We start from the raw sequence: 21843 nt of genomic DNA on the forward strand, positions 1-21843 counted from the left end.
TCCAACTGCACACGCCCGCCACCATTACAGAGCCTCCTCCAACTTGAAGAGCCTCCTAGTGACAATCAGGTTCCGTGGATTCATGAGGTTGTCTCCATACCCGCACACGTCCATCCGCTCGATACATTTTCAAACGAGACTCGCCCGACGAGGCAACATGTTTCGAGTCATCAACTGCCAATGTCAGTGTTGACGTGCCCAGGCGAGGCTTAAAACTTTGTGCCGTGCAGTCATCAAGGGTGAACGAGTGGGCCTTCGACTCTGAAAGCCCATATCGATGATGTTTCGTTGAATGGTTCGCATGATGACACTTGTTGATTGCCCAGCATTGAAATATGCAGCGATTTGCGGAAAGGTGGCACCTGTGTCACGTTGAACGATTCTCTTCAGTCGTCGTTGGCCCCGTTGTTGCAGGATCTTTTTCCGGCCGCAGCGATGTCGGAGATTTGATGTTTTACTCGATTCCTGATATTCACGGTACACTCGCGAAATAGTCGTACGGGAAAATCCCCACTTCATCGCAACCTCGGAGATTTTGTGTCCCATCGCTTGTTTGCCGACTATAACACCACGTTCAAACTCACTTAAATCTTGATAACCTGCCATTGAAGCAGCAATAACAGACCTGACAACGGCGAGTCCATTTCTTCCCTCCATATAATAGCCTAAGTCTTCAGCAATCCTGTCTTTCTGCTTCAGGAAGTTTGATAGTGTGAATGACAGAATCCCCTTCAATGACAGTTGTAGTTGTTTGAAGCCATTTTTGGAACTCTTTTGTGTAGTGTAGTACGTTACACATTATCAGTTGAGTGTGATGGAAGGCTTAATGACAAAATAGTAATCTGAAACGTTGTTGAAACAGTTCGAATCACTGAGTTCCAAAATTACTGATTTCAAATTATATAGTGTTTGCACGGCTGTCAATTATGAAGACTGCTTCGATCTGTCGAGTATGCCAAAACCAATAACATTTCTTAGATCGATCGAACATATTTTAAGGGATCTGCCAAGTACGACTTTTCGAAAAAAAATTATTTATCGATGCTCCAATTATTACGGGTTGACTGTAATAAAATAATTGTTTTTTTTTTAATTTTTGAGTAATATGGAATCTTAATTCCATAAGAGAACACAAAAATGTTTGAAAACTAAAAATGTCGAAAAAATAAAGTAGAAGAGAGGAGAGGGGAAGGGGATGCCGAAAAGTCCGACTGTGCCTGTATATACTCTCTACGCTCGAACTAAATCACTTCCAGTACCTGTAATGTCCGCCCCGATAGCTGAGTGGTCAGCCCGCACAGTAGCTCAGTGTGTTCGGTCAGAGAGCTGGTTAAAAAAAAAAAAAAGTACTAAGTGGAAGGATCAACAAAACGAACTTGACCGGATGTCATGTGACGTCCGCAGCGACCAAACACATCGGTCAACAACGAATAAAATTAAAAAAAAAAAATGGTCAGTGTGACGGATTTCCGTTCTATGGGCCCGAGTTCGATTCAAGCCTGGGTCGGAGATTTTCTCCGCTCAGGGACTGGGCGTTGTGTTGTCTTCAACATCATTTCATCCCCATCTAGCGCGTAGGTCGCCCAGCGTATCCATTTTTTTTCCAATAGGGGTTGGGTTGTTTGGGGAAGGAGACCAGACAGCGAGGACATCGGTCTCATCGGATTAGGGAGGGATGGGGAAGGAAGTCGGCCGTGCCCTTTCAGAGGAATCATCTCGGCATTTGCCTCCAGTGATTTAGGGAAATCACGGAAAACCTAAATCAGGACGGCCGGACGCGGGATTGAACCGTCGTCCTCCCGAATGCGAGTCCAGTGTCTAACCAATTTTTTCCAATACCTGTAATTAAATTTGTGACCGACAGGTGCATGGAAATGTAGGTCAAGTGGTTCAAATGGCTCTGAGCACTATGGGACTTAACTTCTGAGGTCATCAGTCCCCTAGAACTTAGAACTACTTAAAACTAACTAACCTAAGGACGTCATACACACCGATGCCCGAGGCAGGATTCAAACCTGCGACCGTTGTGGTCGCGCGGCACCACACTATAGCACCTAGAACCGCTCGGCCACCCCGTCCGGCGAAATGTAGGTCAGTATGGGGGTGAACGTTTCCAGTGTCAAAATACATTTGGCAATTTTCTTCACACGTGGAAGGCCACAACTAAGGTGGCTAGTGTGCTGAAGATGCGCCGGCCGCGAAGCTGCCGGCGCTGGAAGGCAAGTGGCGACCGTGCCAACGGGTGATCGTGATGCGCTGCGGCCTCCCGGTGTGGCGGTTGCATCACGACCTTGATCCGCCGAGGAGAGAGTGGCGAGCCTCCGATTACGGCAGCGCATCCCGACCTCGCTCCACCGAGGGAAAGCGCCGGTCGTTACGGCAGCGCATCCCGCACCGAGTCACGGCCGCCGCGCCAGCCGCGGCCAAGTTCACGGCAGCCCAGCCAGACACGTGTTGTCGTCAGGCCGCAGGTGCGCCGGCAAGGCCGCGCAGCCAGTTAGGCGGGGCAACGGCCGGTCGCTGCACCTGCAGCGCGCAGCGTGCGTAAGCGCTGCGGGTCACTGCCACACACACACACACACACACACACACACACAAGGCCTGTCTGCCGACTGGGACCGAAGCGAGGGCGTGCCGGCCGGCACGCTGACCAGTAAACAGCCGCTTTGTTTTGAAAACAGTTCATCTGCCTGCACATTCACACACAGTACCGTTTCGGCTGTTACTGCACATCTTCAGAACGCGGGGCAGATGCCATAGCACACTTCAACCACTGTGGAAATCACGTTGTCCTCCGTGGTTGGAGTGAACTACGGAGAGAGTCGAACGGATGTGATAAGCGAGTTGCGATGGTAATCATTAAGCCTCCGTTACTCGCGCGAAAATTCGTGACACGCTCACTCGCGCGGTTCAGCAATGGCTCTGAGCACTATGGGACTTAACATCTGAGGTCATCAGTCCCCTAGAACTTAGAACTACTTAACCCTACCCAACCTAAGGACATCACACACATCCATGCCCGAGGCAGGATTCGAACCTGCGACCGTAGCGGTCGCGCGGTTCCAGACTGAAGTGCTTAGAACCGATCGGCCACTTCGGCGGGTCGTAACATATCTGAAATGTAACGTACACTGTTCAAACTGCCGTCAGTGCGAACAAGAGTTGACCGAGACGTGTAACCAATGGTACCCCATACCATCAAGCCGGGTGATACGCCAGTATGGGGATGACGAATACACGCTTCCAATGTGCGTTCACCGCGATGACGCCAAACACGGATGAGACCATCAAGATGGTGTAAACAGAACCTGGATTCGTCCGAAAAAATGACGTTTTGCCATTCGTGCACCCAGGTTCGTTGTTGAGTACACCATTGCAGGCGCTCCTGTCTCTGATGCAGCGTCAAGGGTAACCGCAGCCATGGTCTCCGAGCTGATAGTCCACGTTGTTGCAAACGTCGTCGAACTGTCCCTGCAGATGGTTGTTGTCTTGCAAACGTCGCCAATTCTTGACTCAGGGATTGAGACGTGGCTGCACGATCTGTTACAGCCGTGCGGATAAGATGCCTGTCATGTCGACTGCTAGTGATACAAGGCCGTTGGGATCCAGAACGGCGTTCCGTATTACCCTCATGAACCCACCGATTCCATATTATGCTAACAGTCATTGGATTTCGACCAACGCGAGCAGCAATGTCGCGATACGTTAAACCGCAAACGCGATAGGCTACAATCCGAACTTTATCAAAGTCGGAAACGTGATGGTACGCATTTCTTCTCCTTACACGAGCCGTCACAACAACGTTTCACCAGGCAACGCCGGCCAACTGCTGTTTGTGTATGAGAAATCGGTTGGAAACTTTCCTCGTGTCAGCACGTTGTAGGTGTCGCCATAGGCAGCAACCTTGTGTGAATGCTCTGAAAAGCTAATCATTTGCATATCACAGCATCTTCTTCCTGTCGGTTAAATTTCGCGTCTGTAGCACGTCATCTTCGTAGTGTAGCAATTTTAATGGCCAGTAGTGTATTCTGTAACGTTTGAAACAGTTCGACCATTTGAAGTACAATATCTTCAGCTAAATTACTGGCATTACATAATCCCTCTGGTTGCCTACCAACTTACGGTTCTATATTCAAAGTGTAAGCTATTTTTACATCAACCAAAGCAAACACTTCTAACCCTTACTTTGCTGGTTTGCTAGGGATATATTTATTGCCTGAATGGAATGGGCAGTTTCCTCTAAATGCCAAGGTGAAAAATATTTTTGGCAATTTTTCGTGATTTGTTCAAGTACCTCTCTGATAGCCGGCCTGAGTGGCCGAGAGGTTCTAGGCGCTTCAGTCTCGAACCGCGCGACCGCTACGGTCGCAGGTTCGAATCCTGCCTCGGGCATGGATGTGTGTGATGTCCTTAGGTTAGTTAGGTCTAAGTAGTTCTACGTTCTAGGGGACTGATGACCTCAGATGTTAAGTCCCCTAGTGCTCAGAGCCATTTGAACTATTTTTGAACCTCTCTGATAGGAGCCAACTTGTCAGTCTCTCTGCGAACACCTCTCACCTCTATCACGGATATTATCAAACCTAAGACATCTCAACAGAAACCTGAATCAGTTTTCACTTATGCATAAATAACACGATTCAAGTCCGTTTCTCTTTGAGTGATCCCAAAATTTCGATATACTCTTCCTAGAACATCTCAAAGATCTCCACAGACATAACAAACCAATGAAAGCTCTGATCTCTATGGCATCCCTTTACCTAGAGAAGTTACGATGAACTTCACTGACCGATATATTTGTGCATGTTGCGACAATGCTTTTATGTTTACATCCAAGAACAAATTCAGAATTTCTATTTCTGTTTTACACGAGCTTGATGTTTTGGTCCAGGCAAATGCGTAATAATACTACAAGATCAGGTTCTAACAATGGTAGGATATTTATGTTTCCTCAGTTTAGTTATTCCATATTTCCCTAAAAGTAATGCATGCTCTTGAGTTACTTCTTCCTGTGACTCATATTCATCATTCTCTGGCACTTCTTGTTCTGTTCCTGAATCATGACCACTTTCATGAACACAGTCTTCAGTCTCTGAGTCAGCGCTATCACTGTGAGCTTCTTCGTCACTGAGGTCATTGAACCATTCCAACCACACATTAGGATCTCTACTAAACTCTGTCCGAGGCTTTTCTGCTTTTGACATTTCTTCCTAAATCTAAAAATAAAGAGAATACCAGGTAACACGGAAGGTAACTGCAGTCAGTTTCAATAAGCCCAAATTTATGCACATGAAAGATCGGCTGAATCTAGTAAAGCAATAAAGTAGACTTACTTTATTTCAGATTGTGGCAGCAGAGCTCGCTCGGATGACTGGTGTCCTCCAGACTACAATAATGTTTCATAAACCATTTATCTATCATAACTGAAAGCCAACAATGATTGGAGCTAACTGCTGGAGAGTTAACAGAAAGATACTGAAAACGAGTGTAATCCGCGCGAGCGACGGAGGGTTAAAAAAAAAAATACTTTGTTGCGACGAGATCTTTTCACGAAATTTCAGTCAATTTGAATCACTATCTCTCTCCTTTGAATGTGAAAAGATTTTTCTGTCGCCAACATACATAGGAAGAAATAATCATCATAACAAAACAAGAGAAATCAGGGCCCGTACTGAAAGATTTTAGTGTTCATTTTTCCTACGAGCTGCCAGAGAATGGAACGATGCAGAAGTAGCCTGAAGGCGGTTCAAAGAACCCACTGCCAGGCCACTTAAGTGTGAACTGCAAGTAGCCAAGTAGATGCAGATGTAGATATGTGTAATTTTCTGACGATGGCTAGTGACGGAAAAAACTGGTAATTTAGAAAAGCCGGCCGGTGTGGCCGAGCGGTTCTAGGCGCTACAGTCTGGAACCGCACGACCGCTACGGTCGCAGGCTCGAATCCTGCCTCGGCCACGGATGTGTGTGACGTCCTTAGGTTAGTTAGGTTTAAGTAATCCTATGTTCTAGGGGACTGATGATCTCAGAATTTAAGTCCCATAGTGCTCAGAGCCATTTGAACCATTTGAGGACTGTGCAGCTCGTCCCGGCGGAGGTTCGAGTCCTCCCTCGGGCATGGATGTGTGTGTCTGTTCTTAGGATAATTCAGGTTAAGTAGTGTGTAAGCATAGGGACTGATGACCTTAGCAGTGAAGTCCCATAAGTTTTCACACACATTTTTTGAACCATATGAATTTAGAAAGGATTTTTTCCGTGTGAACTGTCAAAAGTTTATTTATTCACCTGCATCGTGATTTCGGCTTATGATGCCATAGACACGATGTCTGCTAGTAGCACCCAGAACGAACGTAGAGCTTTAGTTGTCGAATGTCACACCTGGTGGAAGCATAGTGAAACTTAGGTGCGCAGATCACACGGATTCGGTAGCCGGTATTTGCACGAAGTGCAACGTTCTTATATATTAATGACTTACGTTCCTGTTGCCTTATACACATGTAATATTTCGAGAAAACTGTCCTTTAAAAGCAAAAATGCGTTGAGGCAGTTCTTAGTGATCTGTCTGTTGAAACTGTCTTAATAAGCCAACATCACGATCGTGATGAATAAGTAAACTTTAGCAGTCCAGGCGGAAAATTGCCATTCTAAGATATTGCATTTTTCGCCATTTGGTCTGTAAATGGGTGGATGTACCTAAATTTGGGGTTCTGAATTAACTGGTAAAATTTGTTTCTGTCTATCTCTTCACGGTTCCTAAATAGGGAGCAGAATCAAAACCCATACTGGCGAACATTGACAGAATTAAAACAGACAAGAAAAAATTCTTCAGAACTTTACAACTCAATACTATTTAAAAGGTACACGTGAACATGACGCCACCAGAACGTCTACATTAGTTCACAACATATTTTCAACTTTAATCTTCTTTGGAATTCGAAAAAAGTGCCAACGATACTCTCCTTATGCCATTTCATCACTCTCCATTAAAAGCCACCAGTAGTAATCACCCATCATCGAAGTACTCCAGTGGCCCTGCTATGCGTTCACCCCACTCACGCTTCTGGTTCCCAAAAGTTCTGGAAAACAAATTAACGCGGAATGAAAAAAGTAAATTTTAATTGACGTTCTTCACCCCAAGTTCTTGTAACTGTCTAACTGACTATCCGCAATAGAGACATAGCCATAATCTCTTTCGTCGCCCAAAAAAGCCTTTCACAATTACTTTGAAAAGTCACCAAGCAGCTGATTGCATATTTTAGAGTCTGGTACCAAATGTTGTATCATTAGTTTTCTCATTTGTGGTCCAAAAATATATATCTTCTTTAAGGTTTGCTTCTCTCAGTCGAGATAACTTTTCTTTCGAATGATCGAAGGCTCGACCTATTTTATCCACACCTTTAACAAAGTTCTTAATAAGGCCCAACTTGATATGGTTTTATCGGGCTCAGTCAATGGAGTATTTTTCACATTTTTCTTTCCAGTAACATATTATTTCCCTGTAGGTCATTGCTTCATTCTACGATGGTCCTTGCTGTCATGACTGTCCCATAGGCACAAAAAACCGCAGAGTTTCGTGATACCACCATGTAAACCTATAAGGAGTGCAACAAGTTTTGAATCACAGCAAAGTTGCCAGTCAAGGTCTTTACATGCGATTGCCTCTAGTAGCAAAGTCATGGTTTCATAAGTTTCTTTCATGTCCACTGCACAAGCCAAATGCATTGATGGAAGCGTATCACCATTATGCAGTAGTAGCGATTTTAAGTCGGTTTTATTGGAATCAGCATAGAGTCAACACTTTTGTGGGTCATGTTGTTTACCTAGGGGCCTCATCGGACTATTGATATCTTTAGATAGCCTTAACACATTGGATTCGGCACATGGAAATACTGAACAAAGAAAGTACCAACTGATCTAAAACAAAAATTAAAAATGATAGAAGTCTAAACAAAAAACAAGTGAACAGTGAATATATAAAATGAAGAATAAACAATAAAAATTCTTAAAACTCAAAAATCTTACGTGCTAGAACATTCTGAAACTTAGATTTTAATTCTATACACCAAAACACATATTAACTGCCAGTTGCAAATTATTGTAGAGTAGAGTAATCGAACCTAGTAATATCGTATTGATATTTGTGCCAGAAAATAAAATATTGACAGCTGAAACGTTTCAACAATCACTGACGACCCCAACACGAGTGAGATGTACTTTCCGCAACATCTATATGTCATTCAGACTTGTCATGGATGTCTGAGTGTTGTCATAATTCCAACTAGGGATTTTCCGCTGTTTCCGTATCACTACAGGACAAATGGCACAACAGCTTGTCATTCCCTGATACTTCCTCTACTTCGGAATGTTTATTATAAATTATTTTCTGAAAGTTAAGCCTTATGTAGAAGTGCAGCTCTTAGAGTACTGGAGTTTCCCACAAAATAGTAATCGCCACAGCTACACGTCGCCTGTGTTAGTTTAATATCATCTTCGTGTTTTCCACAGATTTATACTTTGTTTTAGCCTCATTGCATCTCAACAAACTATATATATATACATATATATATATATATATATATATATATATATATATATATATATATTTTATTTTTTTTGTCCTGGCCGCTCATCTGCTTGATCATTAGCACTCGTTCTGAAATAAATGAAGGGGCAACGAGTATTACAATGTTTTCAACTACAAAATACAGTCAACATTAAGGTTTGTATAAAAATTGGAAAGAATTGCTCAGTGAAAGAAGGTGCCAACTAGTTTCATTGTTAACACATATTAGACCAGAAGGGTACCGTGGTAATTGGAAGCTAATGCAAGTACCCTTATGCAAGGGAAGTACGTCACGCGAGGAATTGTCCCACTAAAGGTGAGTACTTTTCCTTGTCTCTGGACGACTGTCGGAATCCCAGTAAAAATGAAATGGTTATGTTGCTAATGACTCTATCAAGTTGAATAGTACTGTGTGTTATATAAGAAGAACGTTGGCAATGTGAAACCAGCACTCTTCCCTAAGAGCTGATTTTGTTGTGTAAAACAACGAAAGAATTACATAGCCTAAGAAGTGAATTGATTTTTCTCTCAGCATATGTTTTTTTTTCTTCAGAAAAGGCTCTTTCACAATAAGTGGGTAAGTCTGAGGAAGTACAAATGCCGGCCGGTGTGGCCGAGCGGTTCTAGGCGCTACAGTCTGGAACCGCCCGACCGCTCCGGTCGCAGGTTCCAATCATGCCTTGGGCATGGATGTGTGTGATGTCCTTAGGTTAGTTAGGTTTGAGTAGTTCTAAGCTCTAGGGGACTGATGACCTCAGATGTTGAATCCCATAGCGCTCAGAGACATTTGAACCATTTTGAAGAACAAATTTAAAATAGTGCTGCGCATTACGGCTATAGGGCCTAACGATAAATTCTGACTGGCAACAGACAAGCTCATCAGACGTCAAACACAGAAGAAAGTACACAAAACCTCAGAAAACAGGAAAAGGAAAATAAGCAGCGACAGATGCGATCGTCCCCCCTCCACAAGCTGAAATATCGGGGTTGGAGGAAGCCTTCTGGCACATAAATAAATGTCGTGTTACGAGGACCTCCCGTCGGGTAGACAGTTCGCCAGGTGCAAGTCTTTCGATTTGACGCCACTTCGGCGACTTGTGCTTTGATGGGGATGAAATGATGAAGAGGACAACACAACACCCAGTCCCTGAGCGGAGAAAATCTCCGACCCAGCTGGGAATCGAACCCGAGCCCTTAGGATAGACAATCTGTCACGTTGACCACTCAGCTATCGGGGGCGGACCAACCTGCACATGAAAGACTGCCACGAGTGGCTAACGGTAGTGTAGTAGTACTCGTCGCATTTCAGCGAAAGTTCTCCTGCCATTCGTTAGCGATACTATTTTGAACTAAAAACATGTCAAGAAGGAGTCAAATGATGGAAGAAGGCATGCTATATTTCCCATGAATCTAAATTATATTTCCCATGAATCTAAATGATGCTGCGCTGCAAATCTAACCTCTAAGTTTCAGCAGACCTACGTAATTTGTCGCATTTCCAACCTCGATATTGCCTACTTGGTGTTACTGGCTGTTATCGGATGCCTTATTTTTCAGAAGTTGGATTATAAGTGGGCGACTTCAAATTATTGGTGTCAGAAAGCAGTAAATGTTGGGGCCCAGTCTAAAGCTGTGTTCCTGGACTTCCGGAAGACTTGCGACACAGTTACGCACAGACCCCTAACGAAATATTACGAGCGTTTGGAGTGTTATTGTATCAGCTCCGTCTTTGGATGGAAGTCTTTCGAGTAAACACAGCACATCGTGTCTTTCTTAACGGAGAGAAATTTTCAGAGGTGAAGATAACTTCAGGCGTACCCGAAAGGTGAATTGCGGCACCACTGCTTTTGACAATATCACGTGTAAATGACGTAGTGAATAAGCTCACGTTTCGTGAGACGTTTCTCGGATGACACTGTTGTATACAGAGAAGCCGCAATCCTTGAAAATTGTAATGAAATGCAGGAACATCTACGGAGGACCGACACTTGGTGCAGGGATTATCAGTCGATCGTGACCCGAGCAAATATTACGTCCTGTGCATAAATATTATGCACATTTATTATTATTTGATTATACGACTGCAAGACAATCAGTGGAAGCAGTCGTATGCATTAAATACTGGGAGTAAGCGTAGGGAGCGATTTAAAGTGGAAATACTACATAAAACCTAGTGCATGTAAGACATATGCTGACAGATTCATTGGCAGAGCCGTCAGGAAGTGTCATCCAACCACAAAGCAGGTAGCTTTCAAAGTCCTAATTCTACAAGTATTTGAGTATTGTTCGTCAGTTTGGGACATGTAAGTAAGAGAAATGGTACAGGAAGTAGAGTGGGTTCAAGGAATAACATTGCGTTTCGTTACAGGTTCATTTGGCAAGCGTGAATGCGTCACGGAGATGCTCACCCAAACCCAGTGAAAGACGATGCCGCAGGAGAGGCGATCCATTTCACGGTGTGGTTTGCTTTAAAAATTCCGAGAGCTTACGTTTCTAGAAGAGCCAACCAATATACTGCTTTCTACTACGTATATCTCGCGAGGATTCAAGCTCACACGAAAGTGTGCCAACAACAGCTCTTCTAGCGCAACTTTAGCGACTGGAACAAGAAAAGGGAGAAGTGGCAGTGATAAACAAATTGCCCTCCACCACCATAAGATCGCTTGCTAAGAGTAGATGTAGCTTCCCATTCTGGGCGATGTGTCGCTATTCACGAAAGAGGATTTGTTGCTTCGCCGAGCTGGCCCCGGTGGGCGTGGTTCTGAGTCGTAGAGTTCCCTTTTATCGTCGGGATGTGAACCCGTGATATTTAGCGGCCTCTTGGAGAGCAGTCCGGAGTGGAGGAGTGGCGGACGAGACCGTGACCCGGGGGCGGCTGTGTGGCCAGTCTTGCGACACCGCCCCCGCTGCCCCCACCCGCCGCCCCCGGCTGGCCGGCCGAGCAGAAAGTGGAGTGGGCCGCGCCGATCGCCCTCCTCAGGGGTCATCGCTTCGTTCCGTTCCGTTCGCTTTCGAAAATTCCATTACGGTACCTGCTCCTTATTGTCGTCTGATTGTGCCTCCATAAAGTTTAACAGCTGTTATTCAGAAATGCCTCTCTGGCAAAAAACATTGCACCCTGGGAACACTGAATACCTTTCTGTCATGTACTACGTAGAAGGCGACCGCGCAGGCAACATGACTGGTCAGTAAACTATGGCTATCCGTCTCTGGACTCCTTATGACCTTTTGCGCCACGCTGTGGATAACTGCTTTAAGAACGTTCATGCCCTTAAACGTGGTTGCTCTTGGAAGAGGAAGATACAAGGCTCCTAAATGTATCGAAAATAAATTAAAAACCAGTCGAAATACGGGAATAAATGAGTCTCGTAACATAGAGACCCTTGCAGCAAAATTTTGTACATTCGTTTCACCGAACTGGTGCAAGGCATTCAGTTGGCCTCCAAATCCGCGAATTGTGTGTCTCTGAGCCAACGGCACCAGGAGTACCTGACGGGTACCCATCCAAATACTCACTGCGCCTGACTTTGCCTAACTTTGGTGGTCGTTCGAGAATGTATGAGGGCGTATTCTACGTGACAAGGCCATTGGCATTTCAGACCGTAGAGAGATGTTACGTAGGCAACACAGAGTTAACAAATAATAGGAGCCCATTTGACACATACACCAAATGGATGCTCAACCGAAAAGACTAATTTATTTTGTATTATTTACGATGCATTTGGAACTTTATTTCGCAACGCTGTAACAAGTTTCGACCAGCCAGCGGTCATCTTCATCTCAACAGATGAAGAGAAGAAACAAAGAATTATTTCGCAACCTATAAAACTATCTAAATACTTATCTACGTAAACATCATTTCTACGGAGACGATCTCCAGCTTTACCTAAGCGCCATACCTGAAGACATCAACACTGCCATCGTCAAGTCTTCACTATTAGGATGATGAGGTCGCATACTCCGCGGAGCACAGAGAACGATGCGGGAGACACGCACCGCCGACAAGGCAAGGTCCTAGCGGATGTGGTTTGCCATTGCCTTCCTCCGACCGTAATAGGGATGAATGATGATGATGCAGACGATACAACAACACCCAGTCATCTACAGGCAGGGAAAATCCCTGATCCCGCCAGGAATCGGACCCGGGACCCCGTGCGCGGGAATCGAGAACGCTACCGCAAGACAACGACCTACGGGCCTTCGTTGTTAAGATGGGTGCAAAACCCGTAACTTAAATTAAATGTGAGAAAGTCGTAAGTAATTTAAGTATCTCATTAGAAATTAACAAGTTCTGAATTACTCGAAAAATTAGCTTCTTATTATTCCCAACGGTATTCCAGTAACTTATCAAAAATCCTGTCGTTGGTTGCCGATGTAGAGAAAATAATTGCTGTTGATAGTAACAGATTGTGTAAGAAACAATACAGACTGTGTTTAAAACGTAGGTAGCACGCTACAGTGTAAAAAATAAAGAAATAACCTTATCAGAAAATAGTGAAGAACTTGGGTGTAGCTTTGGATGTGCGTCTCAGCTGGGTAGGAGCTACAGTTGCCACACGCGGGAAGACTCACGCTTGCCTCTATGCCCTTAAAACGTTTCGTATTTCCTCAGGGTGTAACACGTAAACAATTGTAGTCAGCCGTTGTCCCGAACCTCCAGTGTCGTGATGTAATCCACCACGGACGAGTAGTGAGAACAGTAGCCGCCTAGAACTAACCATGGATGCTTGTGTGTGCTGTGCGCTATAACTGCGAATACCCATCTATTTCATTATATCAGTGACTCATACACCCAGTTATGTAAGTTGCTGCCAGCTAAGGTGCGTCACTACCATACACTATGTTTACATCATCGGCTCCTCGGTGCCCATGCTCCCTAGCACCTCGCATTAGAGATTAAGTACCTGTAATCTCATCGTAATCGAAACACAAATTCTAACTTAACTATGAGCCTAGATAAGCCCGCGAAGAAGACAAAAATTTTCGTAATAACGTTCTATGTTCTTTCTGTCCGCCTCGGGAACAAACTAACCCTCAGTCCCAGCACAATTATATGCTCCAATGCTTTTAAGAAGAAGATGAAGTAGTTCCTTCTGTCACACTCATAATGTTTCCCCATAGTTGATGTACACCACCAGTTTCCCCTCTGTCAAAGAGTAAAGGAAATGATTCTCCCCATTTACGCTTCGTTCTACTTTCATTTCTCACTCGATGACGCCATTTTTTTCTCCAGTCTTTAAGAATCTGCGCGGTGTGGATCCATACTAGGTAGGATCGATGGAGGACATCGAAAAAGTGCAAAGAAGGGCAGTACGTTTCATGTTATTGTGCAATAGTGGTGAGAGTTTCACTTATATGATACACGAGTTGGGGTGGCAGTCACTGAAACAAAGGCAGCTTTCTTTGCGGCGAGATCTGTTTACGAAATTTCAATCACCAACTTTCTCTTCCGAATACGAAAATATTTTGTCACCCACCTACGTAGGAAGAAATGATCATCATAATAAAATAAGAGAAATCAGGGCTCGAAGGGAAAGATTGTATTCCTGTTTCCCACGCACCATTCGAGAGTGAAATGGTAGAAAAGTAGTATGAAAATGGTTCGCTGAACCCTGCGCCAAGCACTCAAGTGTGAACTGCAGAGTAATCATGTAGATGTAGACGAATTATGTTTTTAAAAATGGTTCAAATGGCTTTGAGCACTATGGGACTTAACATCTCGGGTCATCAGTCCCATAGAACTTACCACAACTTAAACCTAACTAACCTAAGGACATCACACACATCCATGACCGAGGCAGGATTCGAACCTGCGACCGTAGCGGTCGCGCGGTTCCAGACTGAAGCGCCTACAACCGCTCGCCCACCAGCGGCCGGCAAAATATGTTTTATCTCGTTCGTCTCTCTCTCTGCCTCCTCCATGCCTCTTCTCACATCCACTGCTCATGGTTTAAATATCCCTTCTTGTAACTTGTCTTTATTGTTACACTTTTCACGAGCGAGTGTAAGCCGTGTCTTTTTTACCCTTTCTGAATTACAGTTATAATATTGTACATTAGATGTACCATAATTATCGTGCCGACCGGGGTGGCCGAGCGTTTCTAGGCGCTACAGTCTGGAACCGAGAGACCGATGCGGTCGAAGGTTCGAATCCTGCCTCGGGTGTGGATGTGTGTCATGTCCTTAGGTTAGTTAGGTTTAACTAGTTCTAAGCTCTAGGCGACTGATGACCTCAAAGGTTAAGTGCCATAGTGCTCAGAGCCGTTTGAACCATAATTATCGTAAATAAATGTAAGGAAATTTATGTAAAATGAGTACTTAGATGTGAGAGAGGGACTGTTAGTTCTGATCTTGTCAAAATAAATAAATTAATTAATTAATAAAAATCAGACAAGTGCCGGTAGAATTCGGGCTCTGATGGCTCCGTACAAGCTTAATTGTGCGTATAGGTAATAATAATAACAATAATAATAATAATAGTAATAATAATCTGATGTGACTCAATGGCTCGGTGAAAGTCTTTCTACTCGACGCCATTTCGGCGACTTACGTGTCCCTAAGCGACAACAGTTATCCATCCGTGGAATAGGGACCAGAGGTTAAACGTGGCATTCGAACCACGTGTCGTTACTGGAAACTCCTCACATTGATGAGAGGTGCAGGCTAGGTTTCTACATCTACATCTACATCTACATCCATACTCCGCAAGCCACCTGACGGCGTGTGGCGAGGGTACCTTGAGTACCCCTACCGGTTCTCCATTCTATTCCAGTCTCGTATTGTTCGTGGAAAGGAGGATTGTCGGTATGCCTCTGTGTGGGCTCTGATCTCTCTGATTTTATCCTCATGGTCTCTTCGCGAGATATATGTAGGAGGGAGCAATATACTGCTTGACTCTTCGGTGAAGGTATGTTCTCGAAACTTTAACAAAAGCCCGTACCGAGCTACTGAGCGTCTCTCCTGCAGAGTCTTCCACTGGAGTTTATCTATCATCTCCGTAACGCTTTCGCGATTACTAAATGATCCTGTAACGAAGACTTTTCTGTAGACTAGAAATCTACTCTGTAGGAATCAGCATTGGTTTCGAAAAAGACGGTCGTGTGAAACCCAGCTCGCGCTATTCGTCAACGAGACTCAGAGGGCCATAGACACGGGTTCACAAGTAGACGCCGTGTTTCTTGACTTCCGCAAGGCGTTCGATACAGTTCCCCACAGTCGTTTAATGAACAAAGGAAGAGCATATGGACTATCAGACCAATTGTGTGATTGGATTGAAGAGTTCCTATATAACAGAACGCAGCATGTCATTCTCAATGGAGAGAAGTCCTCCGAAGTAAGAGTGATTTCAGGTGTGCCGCAGGGGAGTGTCGTAGGACTGTTGCTATTCACAATATACATAAATGACCTTGTGGATGACATCGGAAGTTCACTGAGGCTATTTGCAGATGATGCTGTGTTGTATCGAGAGGTTGTAACAATGGAAAATTGTACACAAATGCAGGAGGATCTGCAGCGAATTGACGCATGGTGCAGGGATTGGCAATTCAATCTCAATGTAGACAAGTGTAAGGTGCTGCGAATACATAGAAAGATATATCCCTTATCATTTAGCTACAAAATAGCAGGTCAGGAACTGGAAGCAGTTAATTCCATAAATTATCTGGGCGTACGCACTAGGAGTGATTTAAAGTGGAATGATCATATAAAAAATCCGAAAACAAAGGAAGTAGGTTACAGTACGCTTGTTCGCCCACTGCTTGAATACTGCTCAACAGTATGGGATCCGTTCCAGATAGGGTTGATGGAAGAGAGAGAGAAGATCCAACGGAGAGCAGCGCTTCGTTACAGGATAATTTAGTAATCGCGAAAGCGTTACGGAGATGATAGATAAACTCCAGTGGAAGACTCTGCAGCAGAGACGCTCAGTAGCTCGGTACGAGCTTTTGATGAAGTTTCGAGAACATACCTTCACCGAAGAGTCAAGCAGTATATTGCTGCCTCCTACGTATATCTCGCGAAGAGACCATGAAGATAAAATCAGAGAGATTAGAGCCCAGACAGAACCATACCGACAATTCTTCTTTCCACGAACAATACGTGACTGGAATAGAAGGGAGAACCGATAGAGGTACTCAGGGTACCCTCCGCCACACACCGTCAGGTGGCTTGCGGAGTATGGATGTTGATGCAGATGTAGATGTAGAAACCCGCACCACCATACTAGGCAAGGTCCTAGCGGAGGTGGTTTGCCATTGCCTTCCTCTGACCGTAATGGGGATGAATGATGATGATCAAGACGACACAACAACACCCAGTTAGAAAACAAAACTGTTGTAAAAAATGAATAGTGTCTGTAACTCGAAACAAACTGAGAACGAAGATGGAGGCTAGACCGTCGTCTGGATGGCACCGCCCAGTATTCCCTAGGGCAGCAAGGCGAGAGGGGCCGCTCCAGCGCTCGAAATGCCAAGGCCAGCTGACTGAGTGACGCGGAGGGCGGGTACTCGCGCCCTGCCCAACACCTGAAGACCTGCGCCCACGATGAAGGCGTCATATTTCCCGATTCTCACTTTCCCGCGATGCACCCAACAGCGGCGCCCACTATAAATACGCCGCGCAGCGCCGGCTGAGGCACATTCGGTCGCCGATCGCAGCCTCCTCCGGAAGTCCAACAGCCACGATGCAAGTACTGGTGAGTATCGCTCCGGCCTCGACTAGCCAGGTTCTGCTCCAAGGGCGTGCCCTTCGTGCCTTGCGAATTATACTTTTACATAGATGCGCTGAACGACGACATTCTCACAGCAACCTGTTCTTTAACGTTTCTTTACTTTCTTCAAGAAAGTTGCAAATAGCTGGGAATTCTCTCACACTGATGTTGTGCATATGCACAGTTTAGGTCAACACTTTATGCGATAACTCTCTTTTCATTGGGCAATGCTGTTTTCGCAGTCACTTGCTACCCTCACTACATCATTTCCGCTACACCCGTATCTTGCGATTTTGTTTGTTTATTAGGACAAAAAAAGGGTTCAAATAGCTTTGAGCACTATGCGACTTAACTTCTGAGGTCATCAGTCACCTAGAACTTAGAACTAATTAAACCTAACTAACCTAAGGACATCACACACATCCATGCCCGAGGCAGGATTCGAACCTGCGACCGTTGCGGTCGTTCGGTTCCAGACTGCAGCGCCTAGAACCGCACGCACACTCCGGCCGGCTATTAGGACAACTACTTCACTATTTCCACTGTGGCAATCCATGCGTGCTATGGTACCCACAGTACAAATGAGTGAACGTAATGTGTGAGATTAATGTTCACAAAGACTAATTTCGTTCCAGTGCGCGCTCACTAAAAACACTCTTTTCTTTCTGCGTCCTTTTCTGACCATTTGATGAAGTAACAATAAACGTGAGCAAACGGGTGCCAAAACATCGTTAAGATGTAACTCCATAGATTTGGAGCTTAAATGTCACTCTACGTTGAAACTTCCTGGAAGATCAAAACTGTGTGCCGGACCGAGACTCGAACTCGGGACCTTTGCCTTTCGCGGGTAATGCAGCAGAGCACTTGCCCGCGAAAGGCAAAGGTCCCGAGTTCGAGTCTCGGTCCGGAACATAGTTTGCCAGGAAGGTTCATATCAGCGCACACTCCGCTGCAGAGTGAAAATCTCATTCTGGAAACATCCCCTAGGCTGTGGCTAAGCCATGTCTCCGCAATATCCTGTCTTTCAGGGGCGCTAGTTCAGCAAGGGTCGCAGGAGAGCTTCTGTAAAGTTTGGAAGGTAGGAGACGAGGTACTGGCAGAACTAAAACTGTGAGGACGTGGCGTGAGTCGTGCTTGGGTAGCTCCGTTGGTAGAGCACTTGCACGCGAAAAGCAAAGGTCGCGAGTTCGAGTCTCGGTCCGGCACCCAGTATTAATCTGCCACGAAGTTTCATATCAGCGCACACTCCGCTGCAGAGTGAAAATCTCATTCCGTTACCCTTCGTTATTTATTCTAGTCGAGTATTATTTTGAATGGAGAAAAAGGCCATCGTGTACCTTAAACCCTCCAAAACCTAAAATGGTCCAATTTTTCTGTCCAACTCTATTATAATCCCTCACACATCCTTAGAACTTCAGTTAGGACTGTGGAGCACTAGCCAATACAGTGTTCGAAGCATTCATGGGTGTAAGGAAGCTGTCTCTAATCTCTAATTGTGGCCAGTTATCGTTGGCAAGAAGAAGAGACTGGATGATAGGACACCTTTAACAACCTCAGGGAATATCTTCCATAGTACTAGAGAGACCTGTTGAAGGTAAAATCAGTGGGGGAAGAAGGAGATTGTAATGCACCCAGCCTATGATTGACGTCATGGGTTGCAATCAGACGACTGATGACTAAAATTAAAGAAAATAGCAAAAAAAAAAGAGGTCCAAGTCTGGAGAAGCGATGCTTATGAGGGCATGAAGCTAAGATTTTTATCATTATTGCAGTTATAATAGACACTGACAAATTTAGATGTACATCTTTTTATGTACAAATGGTTCAAATGCCTCTGAGCACTATGGGACTCAACTGCTGTGGTCATCAGTCCCCTAGAACTTAGAACTACTTAAACCTAACTAACCTAAGGCCATCACACACATCTATGCCCGAGGCAGGATTCGAACCTGCGACCGTAGCAGTCGCACGGTTATTTTATGTACATATATTTTCCTGTTGGCCAACGGCCTTGCTGCAGTGGTAACACCGGTTCCCGTCAGACCGAAGTTAAGGGCTGTTGGGCTGGGCTAGCACTTGGATGAGTGACCATCCGGTCTGCCGAGCGCTTTTGGCAAGCGGGGTGCACTCAGCCCTCAAACTGAGGAGCTACTTGGTTGAGAAGCAGCGGCTCCGGTCTCGGAAACTGACATGCGGCCGGGAGAGCAGTGTGCTGACCACATACCCCTCTATATCCACATCCAGTTACGCCTGTGGGCTGAGGATGACCCGGCAGCCGATCGGTGCCGTTGCGCGTTCATGGCTTGTTCGTGAGGAGTTTAGTTTAGTTATTTTACTGTTGCAGCTTCTCCTCCAAATCGAATGAGGTGGCGCAGCAGTTAGTGTTCTGCTGTTCCCACTTGTCTAATATAGGGTGCCTAGGAAATCTGCTTTCTCGGATCGCAAAACAACAATTCAAGCAAATCGTATTACTGAATTTTTATTACAGTAAGATAAATGACAATACTTAACTTATGAGAAATTTGCAGTGGAATGTCGCAAGTAAATTGCAACATGGAACGTAGCCATCTCTTCAGTATACGCAATTTCCAACACAAGCGAAACAACACGCCTGCTAAATCGCTGCTGCAGCGTTCGTAAACCGGCTAGTCTTCAACTGTATGTGGGTGGTATCTGTACTTTCTGACATGTCCGAAAGAACATACACCACCGGTGACGATGCAATTCTCTTAGAATGAAATGATAATTAAATCAAGACCCTAAACTGTAGACAGGCGCTGATATACATCAATGGAGACAGTTGAAAATGTGTGCCCCGACCGGGAATTGACCCCGGGATCTCCTACTTACATGGCAGACGCTCTATCCATCTGAGCCACCGAGGGCACATAGCGCGACTGCAGGAATTTATACCTGGCACATTCCCTGTGAGACCCACATTCCCAACTTAATGTCTACACACTGCAATCGTAATGCCTCTGCCCATGACAATCATTACTTGAGGCAGACAATCTTACCGAGTCCCGTAAGAGTTCAGGCAATGCGAGTGTATCCAGAACAGCAGAAGAAGGTCAATGGCCGGTTAGCCTTAACTATATGATGATGGTATCTGTTCTTGGTAAGATTTTCTGCCGCGATTAACGAGCGTAATGGGCAGGGGCACTATGAATGTAGTGTGTGGACATTAAGCTGAGAATGTGGATTTCATGGGGAATGTGCAAAGGATAAATCCCTGCAGCCCCACTATCCTTTGCACCCTCGCTGGCTCAGATTGCCGGCACGGTACCTCAGCGTGTTCGGTCAGAGAGCCGGTTGGTCTCTGTAATAAAAAACTGAGTGGAAGGATGAACAAACGAACTTGAACGGATGTGATGTGACGTCCGCAACGACTAAACACAACGATCAACAACGAACAAAATGAAAAAAAAAGAAGATGGATAGAGCGTCTGCCATGTAAGTAAGAGATCCCGGGTTCAAGTCACGGGCAGGGCACACTTTTTCCACTGTCATCGTTGATGTATACCAACGCCTGTCGACAGCTTAGGGTCTTGAATCAATTATCATTTCTGTCTTCAACTGGGCCGTGGCCAGGCGCCACGGCGCTTACTTCCTCTTCGTGTAGATGCCGTTACTGCCTCTCTGTCGGCCTAGTGTACTATCGGCTACCGTCGTCTCACGGCCCCCCCCCCCCCCCTGCTCTAACGTTCTCGTCGTCGTGCCAGCGCTTGGCGTTTCGCCGGATGATTTAGACTGGCAGTCTGGAGGTCGGTGGTTCAGACCCGCGTCCGATAATATATATTTAGGTTTTTCGTAATTTCCCCAAATTGCTGTAGGCAGACGCTGGGATGGTTCCTCTGGAGGAGCAAGGTTGATTTCTTTCTCTGTTCTAGAAACCATTCGACTCTGTTTCTAATTACCTCGATTTCTATGGGATGTAAAACCCTAATCTCCTTTACATCTATTCCTCCAATTTCCAGATACACTCAAGCTGAGTACGTGCACAGCTTAGGTTCAGTGGTGAAAGTATAGTGTTCTCTTGGAGCAGTTGTTGCGTTTGAAAGTTGTACGCTTGTTTGTGTGGAGTTACCATCTACTAGACACAAGTGTACCAGTCTGCACGCATTAGTCGATCAACTGTTGCCTGCAGACGGTGTTGAGCTGCCTGCTCTCCGCCGCCATGGCGAGGCCCGGCTTCCTGGGCGCCGCCCCCGGCTTCTTGGGCGCGGGCTACGCCGGACCTGCGGCCTACGGCGGCTACGCGGGCGCCCACCACTTCGCGCCGGCCAACATCGTGATCGGACCCGGCGGCGTGCCTTTCGACACCCCCGAGGTGGCGGCCGCGCGCAAGGCGCACCTCACCTACGTGGCCGAGACGCGCGCCCGCGACGCCGCCGTCAACGCCGCCGACGCCGCCAGCGGCGCCGCCTACGCGGGCTACGCCGGCGCCGCCTACGCCGGGGCTGCCGCCGCCGGCTACGCGGGGGCCGGAGCGTACGGTCCTGCCGGCCTGGGCTACGCGGGGGCCGGCCTGGCCGCCCCCAGCATCCTGGCGCTCAAGGCCGGACACCACCTGGGCTGA

General features: G+C 45.9%; 1 protein-coding gene across 1 annotated transcript; it reads left to right on the top strand.

The window, feature by feature from the left end:
* Positions 1-2251: 2251 nt before the first annotated feature.
* LOC124789203 (spidroin-1-like) lies at positions 2252-21843 on the top strand. Its single transcript, XM_047256497.1, has 3 exons — positions 2252-2544; positions 17150-17249; positions 21412-21843. Exons 1-3 carry the CDS (start codon positions 2252-2254, stop codon positions 21841-21843), a joined length of 825 nt encoding a protein of 274 aa, XP_047112453.1.

Source organism: Schistocerca piceifrons, chromosome 3 (assembly GCF_021461385.2).
Source record: "Schistocerca piceifrons isolate TAMUIC-IGC-003096 chromosome 3, iqSchPice1.1, whole genome shotgun sequence".
Lineage (NCBI taxonomy): Eukaryota > Metazoa > Arthropoda > Insecta > Orthoptera > Acrididae > Schistocerca > Schistocerca piceifrons.

What these genes read in the sequence shown, in the direction of transcription:
- LOC124789203 (XM_047256497.1), top strand. Translation starts at nt 2,252, where the DNA reads ATGCGCTGCGGCCTCCCGGTGTGGCGGTTGCATCACGACCTTGATCCG. An exon ending in ACCTGCAGCGCGCAGCGTGC is followed by an intron (nt 2,545 to 17,149) that starts GTAAGCGCTGCG and finishes TGCACCCAACAG; the next exon opens with CGGCGCCCACTATAAATACG. An exon ending in CAGCCACGATGCAAGTACTG is followed by an intron (nt 17,250 to 21,411) that starts GTGAGTATCGCT and finishes TGTTGCCTGCAG; the next exon opens with ACGGTGTTGAGCTGCCTGCT.